Here is a 13,894-nt window from a genome sequence, read left to right as displayed (position 1 = left end):
AAAACTTTTACTATAAAAATTTTACAAACTTGATTAGAAATTTCAAGATGATTCACAGCAGACAAATACAAACTTTCTATTCCAACAACACCAAGGCTTAGACTTTCAAGTGGAGCACAATCGTGTCAGCTGTGTTAACTGAAACTGGACAGTGACTAAGTTTATAAGTGGTGCTGGGTCTAGCAAGTGTAAATACACAGTATATTTCAATGAAAAGAATTGTCTTCTTTATACTTTATTTGTTTTCCCATAAGGAAACATTAATGTTTACATTCTTTAATAAAGTTAATCTTACATCAGAATATAACTTAATACTGTCAGCAACAGGGACCACACACAGTAAATAAGAAGCACATTTAAAATAAGTCTGATTTCACATAGATTAACATTTGTTGGTTAATAAAATATTGACAGTATTACAATCTTACAATATTTACAGTAAGAAAAATCTAGAGTAATATATACCTTTCACAGCAGGATTCCTTTTTAAGTTTTTCCAGTTTGGGATTGTGTGTACACAAAAAGCTCAAAATAAAGCAACTCTGCATGTAATCTTAAAGTAACGGCTACAGGGGGACTCTATCACGGCCATTGAAAATAATGGTGACTTATCACGGAGTCTGTGGCATCTGAGAACCCAGTTAATTTACCAAAGTCTTGCTCAAACCAGCCTTAGTTATCCATATTAAACCAGCTAGTTACCCAGATTAAAACAACCTTAGTTACCCAGATTAAAGCTGCAGAACTCCGGCCTTCCCCAACTGCTGAAAACCCAACAGACTTTCTTATCATGCTATAAGAAGAGGGGAAACTGGTTTCAGCTCATTCCTTACAGCTGGAAGCTTCCAACCAGTGCATATTTCCTAACATACGCTGAAAGAGGGCTGGTTTCATTCCCAAGCATCACAAGAGTCCACCCTCCAAGTACAGGGCATCCTGATGATATCAAGCTCACTCACTCTTCAACTCTTGTGCATTAAGATAAGGCATGAACTTGGCCCATATAATACCAGTATCTTGGAGACTTGGGATTGGGGCAAAGGAACAGACTTGTGTAGTTTGTACTGAGAGCAACAGGAAAAATGGGAAGTGATGCACATTTCCAATTAGAATGACAAGAAGACCCACATCCCTAAACTGGAATTTGGCCAGGGCATCAGAGTTAGCACCCCCTCTCTGAGTACCACAAACAACTAGGATGTGTGCTCTGGGCCTCCTCTTGGAGAGCATCTACAGTAAGTAATGCAGTGTGGGACATTAGTTCAGTGATGACTCCCAAGGAAGCAGATATAATTCTTGAATCTGGAGCTGTCTACAGCACCTGAGGTCAATCCTCAGAGCTGTGACCCGTCCCAATTCTGCTTACTTCACAATATCTGATGGGCACAGAGCACTCAGGGATACGGCTGCTGGCTACTTTGGACTCTAGATCTTACAGGTAATCAACAGGTATCTGGGATTGAATTAGCAAACTGTACCATGACTCCTTAAACAGACACTGTCAGGTTTGAACTCATGTCAAGCATGAATCTTCACTGTCAGGTCAGAATTCAAAGTAGGAGTGTTCCCACGTCAGCCAAGGTTATTTTGTCAAAACCTTAGAGGAGTTGGACAGTTTTTCAGTTTGCAAGTGATTGGTTACTTATTTCAGTCAAGCTGGATTGGCAAACTAGACTGAACTATTTAGTTTTGTGTTTTGATTCTTACATTGTGCTAACCCAAAGCTGTTGCATTTGGGCTAAATACACTGACAGAGAAAATTCAAACAAAAGTTTCAGCAAACTTCTGCGGCATTTTCTTTTTGGAAGTCAATGCAAGATCGAAAGGTATTTCTACCCAACAAAGTCTGTTTAAGTGTTGAATGTTACTTCCTTTTGGTCCTATACAGAATGCTATGACTTCTATATAGGTCTGAACGCTGCCCCGTGTAGATTCCTTCTGTATATCTAAAAATATATACTTTTCAGTAGTTCAATACATGGTTAATCTTTCCACAGAGGAAGATTTTTGTAATCACATGTTGCAAAGTAGAAAAACATCTCCTTTCTAAGAAAGGAAATATACTTTTCTATTGTACACTTTTGAATAAGCCCAAAGGCATGCACCAAAAATCATTTTTAAACTAATACATGCACTAAAATGGCGTGGAGTTAGACTTAAAGTGCTGCTTCTTGATTTTTGAATTTGAAGACATTTGTCAGTTGTTGAGTTAAAGTCCTCCCCCACTCCCACCCCATGGTACCAAGAGAGAAAAGTAAAAAGTATGCATAAATCTTTTAGACTATTCTTTACATGGGGAAAAGATGGATATATCAACTATCCTATATGTAAACTGGACTCCCAGTTTTAAATAAACTCAGTATTTATTGGTAAAAATTGTCAAAGCTAATACACCCAAACAAATGTTACTAGTAAATAATGTTCTACATAGAGAATAATTTACTTTGGTTTTATGCACCTTCTCAAAAATAATACTAGTGTCCCATACTTCACCAAACTGATGTGTTCCAGCAAAGTTGTAAGGCAACTTATTTTTCTCTAGTGCCATCTTTTTTTCCCAACAGACAAAACTAAAATCTTTTGGTGAGGAAGGGGTTAAGATAATGGCTAACCCCTTGGCATCCTGAGCGTTGTGGTTTATCAAACTCTACCCTGCAAAAGTTGTCAGGCATCTGGACCCCTACCTTGAACCAGGAATGGCTCCCTTATCTGGAGATAACCTGACTCCTTATAAATAGCTCTCAGAACTTCTCTTCCCCTTCTGTCTGGATGTTATAATGTCTAACAAAGCTAGTTGCAATATCACATTTCGCTAGTAGGGGCCACCATGTGATAATAATCCAATCTGAAATGTTTTAAGCCAATAGCTCCTAATTTTATCAATTAATTTGCATTACAATTTTCTATATAGTTTGCTCAGAGCAAAAATTCCTAACTTGGATTTCAGAAGATAAGTGATGACCCTGAGGTTGTAGCAAAATTATCTGTATTACGTGCATTTTTTTTCCTGGGGAGAGGGTCCATCACTTTTATCAGATTTTTCAAAGGTATCTGCGACCCCCCCCCCAAAAAAAAGCATTACAGGGACTTAAGAGGGATACCCGTAATTTATTGTATAATAGGATTAAGAAATGGAGGCAGACAACAAAAATGGCCTGGGGTTGCTGATCTTTCCCTTTATTCATATTTGGGAAATAAGTGCTTCAAAGTAGGAAAAGGAATTAAGCTGGTTAAACTCCACTAAAAAAAAAAGCCACTTGCTACAATTTTCTCACTTCCATATGCAGTCAATTTAGCCTCCAAGAAAAGGTATAAAAACTAAATCTTTTCTTTTCCTAAGGAAATTCACAGATATAATGCTGAATGTCATCCACATTTAAAGAGCTAAGGCCATCAAATGTAGGTAACTCTAATGATGTGAGCCTTTAACTTGTGGTTTTGCATACAGAATTATCTTGAGTCAAATCCAAATTCATTAACTTTCATTTCCAAAATTGGTCCATATTTAGACAACTACCTGGCACAATTCCTATACATAACCTTAAAATCTGGACTACAGTTAAACTTTCTACTTAAATTAAAAACAAAGCTACAGGCTCCACAATGGAATCTAGCCACATACATTCACACCATGATGTAGACAACATTCTCATTTCAAATACATCACTGAATTAACAGAATCTGCAAACAGTATGAACCACAATGACCAGCAGAACATGGGAAGAACATGTCACGATCAACATCCCTATCCAGAACACATTCAGAATAACCAGATCTGAAAAGAGGCCTCTTACTTGCTGGTTTTAAGTGTGAGGTGTGTAAAAAGCTACAGGGAAAGAAATAGAAAATGAGATTACTAAGTAACTTATAAAAACAATTCCAGCCAAAAATACATCTCTCTGTTCCATTGAGAAAATTCAATGTTTCTTTTTTTGCAGTTCTGAATACAGCATCACACATTTCACAGGTACACTCTTTGTTCTCTGTGCAGAGCACATCAAGAAAGCTAAGACTGCCTCTGGTTAAATCAAAGTCTTATATCCTTTGCTGTCCCCATCTCTCAAAAAGTAAGTCAATCTTAAATTCTCAAAAGGAAGAGTCACTTCATGTAATACCAGTTATGTGACACAAACCACGAAGAAACTATATGACCTTTATGGAAAGCTACACAAAAGAAGGAACTGTCATCTGTTTTACTTCCAGTTTCTTAAGCATGTGCCCAGTAAGACTCATATCATTTGCTAAATGAAACATACCAACACTCCAAAGCCAGGCCAGACCAGGCTCGGAAGTTGGATCTCAAAGACACAATTTCATATACATAGACATATTTCCTATTCTAAGCTTTTACTTTTCTTAAACAGTTTAATAAAGCTCACATTCATAAAGAATTTTATTGGCAAATAAAAGATTTATATTAAAAATTTTATCAAAACAAATTTTACTGTTACATAGCTAACATTAACAAATATTTTCTTGGCCTTATAAAGCATATGTAATTGCATATGAGTTTAACTTTGGGTGGGATATTGAAAACAATTTTTGCAAGAAATTAGAAAAGACTAGAAACAAAAGTGAAAGTGACTAGTCTTTAATTTCCAAAAAAATCAAGTGCAAAGATAAATAGTGCAATAATGAAAACTATAAATTTATAGGCCACTTTACAGAGTCTTTTCTGCTTTTGCACTTTTCTACATCATTATCAAACCCTAAAAACTGTATGCAGCATAGAAATGGGCTATCATTTATCTCCATTGCCTAGACTCAAGGAAACCTCTCAGACTTGTCTCAGTCATTTAAAGCACTGGTTCTTCATTTCCTTTAAACAATTCCTAAGGGAGGAGCTATTTAAGAAGGCTCTTCACAGACTTAAACTATAGTATGTTAACTATAATTTAAAATCTGACACACAATAAAATGTGAAAATTATACTAAGTGCCAACTCTGCAAAATAAACTATGTAAAAATAATCCCACTACTGTTAATGAACTTGACACTTGAGAAAAAAAAATACCAAGTATAAACCAAAACTTCCTTGTGACTATTTTAAAAACAAATTATTGCAGGAATGTATAGGGATCTGATTAAAATGAATCTTGAAAGTAATGTGTCAAAATTACCTGGAATAAACCCATAGTAAATTTACAGTCAATCTGAATCTGAACTATTAACTTTAAAAACAAATATTTACCTTAAATAATTTAAAACACTTCTGGGATTACAGAATAGATAACTAATCATTGTCAACTCATGTTACACAGAACAAGAACCTGGGAGATATATTAACTTATAATTAACACCCGTCTACACTATCTTTAGGGAATTCTACAATTTTAAAGTAAGAAAACAAACAGAAACATGAGTTCAGGGGATATGCTGTCTAATTCTAGAAATATGTTACCAAGGGCTTCTTAAGAGCCACAATGTTAGATGGTTGATAGGACTACAAATGTAAAGGAAATAGAAAAGATACTTAAAATAGCAATTCAGTGATTGTATCTGCTTTACTATCTTCCAAAAAAACGTATGTGGACCAAAGGCTAAAGAGTCTGTAAAAGAAGACCTTTGGGTGTCGATCTTGTGAACTAGAAGGATAATCTTGAATTGCAAACATAAGCTACACTGTGACGAGTCCAAGATAATAGTATATGATAAATGTCACTGACAACTTGAAAATGGCAAATGAAAAAGGTTGAACTGTTTTTTTTCCCAAAATAGTAAGTTCCTAACACCAATCTGCCTTGACCAGAAAAGCTGCCATTTCACAATTGTGCTACTTGAATTTGTTCAGAGAAGCAGACATACTATAAACCCTCAAACCATCATCATACACATCAAAACAGATTTGTAGAACCTATCATCACAACTAGCTACAGACGGACAGTTTTCTCTTAGCTGACAACGGACACACTGACAGCTCCTTAGTGAAGCTCAACCTCATTTTCTTAGTCAACAACTATCATTCAGAGTTCATCTTAGTACTTCTTCCTACTGCCAATAAAAATCCCTCCTACTTTACTCCCAATCATTCTCTCCTTTCTCTCTCACACCCCCATTCACAAACAAACAGCTTTACCCTTTCTGCTCTCCAATTTCCACACCAGTGAGTCTCAGTTCTCAGTAACTTAAACACATGCTTCTTACACTCTTCATTTCACAGATTTCCTAACAAGCACTCATTTAGATGCTCTTCAAATTGCCAAGTTAAGACTATGGGGAAAACAGTAGTCATGGGGAAAAAAAAAAAGACCAAATTACCTCAAAATACAGAAATCTTTCTTGATCATCAGTTAGCTATGTTCAAAGGAAGGAGTCATCACTTCTTCTGAAGGAGGGATGCTTGGGTGCCATGACTAGGAGCATAAAGAAAGGAGAATGGAGGAGCCAAAGTATCAGACTTACTTGGCAAGGAGGTCAAGAGCTACCAACAACTTAACTGCACTGCCAACTGTCAGTCCATTTCAGCAGAGTCTGACATAATGTCAACAAGTTAAATCATTACCTGATTGTTATTACAGTTTGAGCTAGTCACGTGAGTAGATGTCACTTGTCTAGTAACTTTTAACTGCCTCTTAAATCCTCCTAGAAGCCTTTTGCATTAAGACATCTTAGACCAAAATATATACCAGCAAGAATATCACAATTACAAAACAAAGTGTGATCTTTAACCTTATAGGCCTTCTGAATTACTAAAGTGGAACCTAACCAAGAAAATTAAAACTCATTAGTTTAATTTTCCCTCCATGAAATGCTAAAAATATGCAAATTAATAATAAAAATGAAGTATGTATTCATGGAAGCACAAAAATATTATGATTCCAAGAACAATAAAATGTTTCTGGCCTGTAAAAAGTAGTTTTATTTTACACAAAAGATCACTACATTTCTACACCTATTAACAAGACAATTTTCCACAAAAGCTAGTCAACAGAAGGAAAGGAGGGAAAGGGAAGGAGGGAGGAGATACCGAATGTAATGGAAGGAGACACAAAACCTAACATGAAGGCAGAAATGAAAGAATAACTAGACAGTTCTTACAAGAAAAAAACGTCAACAAGAGGCTACTTTCCACAGTCCACTTTTCTGAAGACATAAGATGCCTAGATCCTTTAATATCAAAGTCTGGTTACTCCATTTGTAGATGGAAGATGGCAAACAGCTTAGAGCCAGCCACATTTCTTATTTCATCTGGTTGCTCTTGAATCTTAAAATTCTAACTAATGCTAGTTTAGATCACCATTACATAGCCCATAATAATGGAATTTCTGCTCAAAAAGAGCTAGTTGGATGGCCTAGGCCTTAAATTTAGGTTTGGTTTTAGGATCAAATAGCTTCATAAATCTTTAAATCAGCTTTTCTTAAAAAATGCACTGCAAACTCTGCAGAGCTATGGTGATTAGTGCTGCTGGATAAACAGTCATCTTAAGTAGTGGTCACTTTCGTTTAATAGAGTACGTTACTATGAATGGCCTAAATTTGGCTTACAATGTTTCAACAATGTTTTGAAATTTGATAAAAGTTTAAAACAAACTTATAAAACTGGTAAATTTGCTTAAGCAATTAAAAAGATCTCTCCCTTAGTTTATTCTCATGACAAAACATGAGCTCTCTCTGAATTACTGATATTCAGATTTAGAGATAACAACCATGAATGTTACACTCTGTAATCACCCACTGTTTCAAATCTAAAGTGCTCAAGATGCCTTTGTCTTAGCTTTCTTTCACATAATAAACAAAATCTTATCCTGATATCCAAGAAACAACAAAAAAGGAGAAAAATTATTTCCTATCTGTTTTTATGGGGAATAAAATACTAAAAGTACACTTATGTATTTAAAAAAACTGGAGTTATGAAAGCTACCCAAGTAATTTCAGGAAGCCCATTCTAAAATCATCTGGAAATATGAGTGTATAACACGAAGGAAAAAAAAAAAACTAATGAAAATACTGGAGAAGAGAGGGTAAGCCATGTAAAGACAAAAATAATTCCATGCCCATGGTGGGGTCACCATGGCTGGCCGAATATCCCAAAATGTCATGAGAGAAAAATGTGTTTAAAAAGTTTCAACATTGCCAAAACACAAGATTTTAAAGCGCAAAAACAAAACGGAGATAACTTCTCCAAACATTAAGTTCCATTTAAAAAAACCAGGAAGAAGAAGATGATGATTTTACATCTTTTCTAATACACTAAATCTTACTATGCTCTGAAGTGCTTGGGCCACCAAATCCACCCAGGTTATTTATTCTCAACAGATTTATCTTTCCCACCCCCTTCCACCCAAATTTAGCTCCATTCTCATGCAGCAAAAGGTACAAATTCCTACATTGGTAATAACAAGAAATGAAAACAGTGAGTACAACTGATAGAGATCCATTGATTTTTATTACAAATGTACTTGATCACTTGGCTTCAAAAAGTTTAAAATCAATACCCTAATATCTGTATGCCAGTACAAAGCAAACTGTTTTACAAATTAAATACCTAAAAACTTGACAAAAATATTAAAATTTGATGAAAAACAATTATAAAAATTCTTAATCTCTCTCTTCAAAAAAAGGAGGCAGTCTTCCCAGACCTATCATACAATGTTAATAGTATTCAGCATCAGGTAGCTAAATTATATTTATGTCAGCATTAAAAAAAAAAAACTCTTAAATTATTAGATTTTATTTGTATATGCTTCAGTTAAGTTTGTGAATGCCATCTGATTGCAATATAATCAACTCTTTAATTGAATTCTAATTTACACTTATTTAATAATTTGCATAGCTTGAAAGGGATAAAGGTTATTCTACGACTAATGAACATAGACTATTATAGTGCTGTTTCTCAAGGCAATAAGTATTTGCTCCCAAATGAAATTATCTGTCTCCTTTCAGCAGGGGTTAAAATCACTAGCAGCTTTCTCTATTACCTGAAAAAAAAAAAATCAAACAAATAGTTATCCATCTTTAGATGCAAAGGTCTAAAAACAAAAATTGATAAGACTTTCCATTTTGAGTCAAATTTTAACCCCTGCATGGGACTAGAAAGTGAGACTTTCAAGGTTTTTTAAATTTCCCATTGGTTTTGGTTTCTACTTTCCATGGCTTTTGAGAAGCTGGAAAACAGTTTGTCTTTCCTGAATTTGTCTTTTTTTCTCATTTGGCAAATGTTCATCTACCTCCAATGTGTGTCTAGTAGAGGAAAAGCCAACATGGCTTTCTTATGAACTTCCTTTGTTGTCAAAGGCATGTATGATGATTTCTAGAGTTCTGGTTAGTTAACTTTAGCTCCCTCTGTGGCTGGATGACTGCTGCTTCTAACATCTGCATGATAAATAGGAGGCACAAATAAAAGGTAGCTTTAAAAATAAGATTTGGTGATTTAAGGGGAGAAAAACCCACAAATACCATCACCACTACCACTACCACCATCACCATCACCACCACCACCAACCAACACACACACACACACACACACACACACACACACACACACAGGCACTCTTCAAATCTGGTGGCTGATCTCTGGATCAAATTACTTGACAGTGTCTCTCATTTTAAAGAACATCAATATCTCAATGCATTTCAAGTTTTCTTTTTTTTTACTTAGGCAAATAACATAGTTTAACCAAGCTCTTGGACCTTAATTGTAAGACAAAGCAGATCAATAAAAATAAGGCATACTTGTCATGAATTAAGTTCTGTTTGCTTGTTTTTGGCACATTTGATCATACTGTCTTCTATGAATAACACATATGGTCAAATATACCCCCCCACTTTTTTTTCAGCACAAACTGGGCTACCTACTAGTAAAATAAAAACAAGAAGAGACTCTAACATAATACACTGAAATATAGAACCTTGGTGTAGTACCGAGCACCTGGGAGGGGAAATGTAGGGGAAGGATGAAATAGGAGAAGGGGAGGTCGGAGGTCAATGGGGAGAGAAAGTGAGATGCTTTAAACAAAAAGAGCATCTTTACAGTCACTCAGTTTTCTCTATGACCACTTTTTAAGTCTTAAAAGATCTGCATGTGGATTTCTTTTTAAACCCACTGATCATAAATCAGACAATGGATTCAAAGTCCTAGTAAGATTGTGTTTAACTGTCATAGTGTAAAGACAACAGCACAGTACATGTGCTTCTCAATCCAGTAGGATTCCAAGCAGAATCTGAAGTCTATAGGAAGAAAGGTTTCACTTTAGGCAGCTGACCCTAAAGCAAACCTTATGAAAGAACTTGCATCTCAAAGAAAGGACACTTTGCCTAAGTTTGCTGTGTTTGTTGACTTGCACTACTGACTGCTGGCTACTACGAAACACTGATCTAGGAGTACTCCAACAACTCGTAGCACAAGGCTTAACTTTAAGAAGCTATAGTAAACAAGAGACAAAATCAAAGCAATTCTCTTTCCTAATTAGAAACAGCACAGAGAATGCAATCTTTTCCATATCACAGTTAAAGTACAGTGAACAAAACAGCTCAACAAACCTTAAGACAAAAAGTGCAGGTTATTAATGTTTACATGCAGTTGATAAGCATTCCAAATGTCACATTATGCACTGTAAAAGCTCAACTTTACTATATGAAAATAATAAAAAATGCACCTTGGGGGGAGGGGAAAGCAATTTAATAATTTCCAGTGATTTTGTAAGTAAAGAAACTCCTAACTATTGTACGGTCACCTCATATTTAACATTGTATGAATATGAAAAGCAAACAATGGGAAAATGCACAGTACAATGAAAATAGCTTGTTATTCAACACATACAGTAGATCTCAAAAACAAAGACAACACAACCAGAAAGCTTAAAAATATCAAATCAAAACCTAAAGAGCCAGCAGGGAAAAAAAAAAAAATCCTTCAAAAAAGACAACTGTTCTGCCTTCCTAGGCGGATGCTTTCCAATGGGAAAGGTACTGACACCTTCCCAGTCCTACAGGTGGTTTCTTCTACATACAGCAGGTAGATCTAGATGGCTGGATTTGCCAAGAAACAATTGCATGTCCAGAACTCTCTCTGTCAAGACAAGATCCAAGATCCTCTTTTTTTCTTTTTTCTTTTTTTACCAAAATACTTTCTACAGAATTCCAAACCAAAATGTACTGTATTTAAGGCATCTTTTTTATAACATTTTCTCTTCACTCAAAGATGATAGTCATGCAGCAGTTTAATGATAAAAAATATATTAATATTTTACTATACAGCAGCAAGAAGTTAGTTGTCAATTAAAAGCACACGAACATCTCTAACTGAAAACCTGTAAAAGACTGTCGTTACAAACAATTTCCGTGGAGGACACCGCTTGGTAAAGCGCTCTCCTAAGCCTGCATCTTCATACCTACACTTTGAATATGAGTGATAATAAGAGAACATACTTGTGACAGAAGGCTTGTACACTTGGGGAACACAAATACACTTACATATAATGTAGCCAGTAATAACTAGCACCACAGCTACATGGAAATCCTTTACATACACCAACTTGGCTTTCACTTTGAAATGAAACTCAGAATCCATGGCTCAGTAGGATAACTATAATGGTGTTGCTTTGCTTTCAAACAGGTCTACATAAGTTAATAGCACTGGCAAAAATCAAAGGATAGCTTCAGACCTATTACAAGTTTAGGAGACAGTGCTAGTGACCACAAATAGACTCACTACCTGATATCCAAGTACAGGTTCACTGGAAATTGCTGCACGTTAGTTAGGTTTTTAAAATCTTTCTACACATAATAAAAAATATATATTATGAACAATACAAGTACATCTCATATACACAATAATAACAAAACACCTACTCAGTCAAAGCAAACAGATGCAGAAAAATATTATGGGAAATTTCCTTTTTCTTTCTCTTTCTTCTTTTACTATTTGAATAACTTTGGTTCCAACCATAAAAATCACAACTTAGCAAATTTCATTTAAATGCCTTTTTTAATAATTTCTTCATGTTCACAGAAGTTTCACTGACCATTTTTTATATGTTTAAGGTCCAGATGCAATGCATATTGTATAAAAGAGAGCACTTATTGTTTACCTTGCATGAATTAAACCTACGTACCTTGAACTCTACAAACTTCTGCATAACATTTAGACAAAGCTCAGACACACAGCATGCCTAGCCCTCATATATATACACATCTCTAATCACAGGTATATAGGATGTCAAATATACTATAATAACCTCCATGTAAGGTTTGAAATTTGGTAACAAAATGAGAAAAACTAAAAATATTATTTTACGTGTTCTAAAATATCTCTTTTTTTTTTGTGCTAAAGTCAAATGTTAGCTCAACATGAAAAGGACTTTTTATATAATTCAGCAATATTATAATCTTGACCATTTTGCAAACACTTTTAATAATAATAGCTTAAACGTGTACAAAAGTTCTTGGTTAATTAGGGAAATAAACACTCAGTTCTTTATATTTTTTAATCAAGTAGGAAACACAGTTCATATAATGTTATTACTTTTTGTATATTTTTTTGTTTTTTGTTTTTAGCAGCTGCTTACTGTTTTACATGGTGGATAAAGTGGACAACATCCAGCGATGGGTGGCAAGTCAAGAAGAGAAACTGTCAGTTGGTGGAGGTTCTGTGGGTGGTGCTCCCTTGGAGTTTAAGTTTTTTTTTTTTTTAACTTTTTAACTTTTTATTTTCTCTCTTTACAGTATATTTCTCTCTGTGTGTGGTTGTGTGTGTGTGTGTGTGTGTGTGTACACACGTACGTGAATGCGCGCGTGTGTGTGTCTGTGTGTGTGTCTGTGTGTGTGTGTGTGTGTGTTTCATTCAGTTTGATCAATCTTCTTCCCCTTCTTCCTCACCCTGCAGTAGCAGGGTGGCAGCGGTGGTCTCCTCCTGCTGCTGCTGCTGCTGCTGGTGGAGCTGCTCACAAGCGGCCCGCTTCTCCCTCTGCTTCTCTTGAATCTTCTTCATCTCCTCGGAGTACTTGCAGAAGGTGTGTCCGAACTTGGCCCACACCTTGTAGGGCACGGTGATGGAGTTGCGGTAGGTGGGCTTCACCTCGCTGACTCGCATAAACACGCCGTACTTGTTGGAGCCCACATCGAAGAAGAAGCGCTTGTTGTCCACAGTCAAGGAGGTGCCCTCGGGCAGCTCGGCCGGCTCCTCCTCCACTCCATAGTCGTCGATGAGCTTGGCCAGAGCGTCACGGAACTCGATGAGCCCCTGTGCGGGCAGCGCGATGGTCTGGCCCTGCGTGGAGCCCAGGCCGGGCCCCCGGTTGACTGTCTGGCGGATGCGCAGGAAGCGGCCGCGCTGGTTCTCCTTGAGATCCATGTAGTACTTGCGGTTTTCGCGCACCAGGAACTCGCTCTTGAGCGCCCGGCGTGGTTCGTCCTGTGCCTGGGCCAGGTCGGGCGGCTGGCTGGGGCCCAGCTGCGCGTAGTGCTCGATGAAGTCGCCCAGGTAGTCGCGGAACTCCACGGCCACAGACATGGAGAGGGTGAGGCGGCTCTTGTTGCCGCCAGCGCCCACCTCTGCGATCTTGAGGAAGCGGCCCTTGGCGTTCTGCTTCACGTCCAGGTAGAAGCGCTTGTTCTGGATGTCCACCCGCTTGGAGGCCAGCTCCTGCGTCTCGTGCTGCAGCCCCCCCGGGGCCCCGCCGCCGCCGCCACTGCCGCCGCCGCCCCCGCCGCCACCACCGCCCCCGCCGGAGCCTGAGCCCGAGCCCGGGTGCCCTAGGGAGCCGCCCGAGCCCAGCGCCGCACCACCCTGCTCGCTGCCGCTGTCTCGGTCCGCCATGATGCTGCGCTCCGCCGCCGCGCCGCCGCCTGCCGCTCCGCCCGCCGCCTCAGTCGCCTCAGCCGCCGCTGCTTTCCCTCCCCGGCTCCGCCTGCTGCCGCCGCAACCCCCACAGCCAGTCAGCCACTCTCGCGAGAT

At 37.7% G+C, this 13,894-nt stretch overlaps 1 protein-coding gene across 3 annotated transcripts in view; it reads right to left on the bottom strand.

Moving 5' to 3' along the window:
• Positions 1–13,894, bottom strand: part of Pura (purine rich element binding protein A) — a 21,226-nt gene that overhangs the window by 650 nt on the left and 6,682 nt on the right. For all 3 annotated transcript variants that reach the window (XM_016009291.3, XM_006991040.4, XM_016009290.3), the window contains exon 2: positions 1–13,894. This exon is cut by the window's left edge and continues 650 nt beyond it. In XM_016009291.3, coding sequence (XP_015864777.1) covers positions 12,791–13,756 — 966 coding nt within the window. In that variant the 5' untranslated portion in view covers positions 13,757–13,894 and the 3' untranslated portion in view covers positions 1–12,790.

This window comes from Peromyscus maniculatus, chromosome 19 (assembly GCF_049852395.1).
Source record: "Peromyscus maniculatus bairdii isolate BWxNUB_F1_BW_parent chromosome 19, HU_Pman_BW_mat_3.1, whole genome shotgun sequence".
Classification (NCBI taxonomy): domain Eukaryota; kingdom Metazoa; phylum Chordata; class Mammalia; order Rodentia; family Cricetidae; genus Peromyscus; species Peromyscus maniculatus.
The sequence above is the reverse complement of the archived record's forward strand: the minus strand, read 5'-3'. Positions and strand labels throughout refer to the sequence as shown.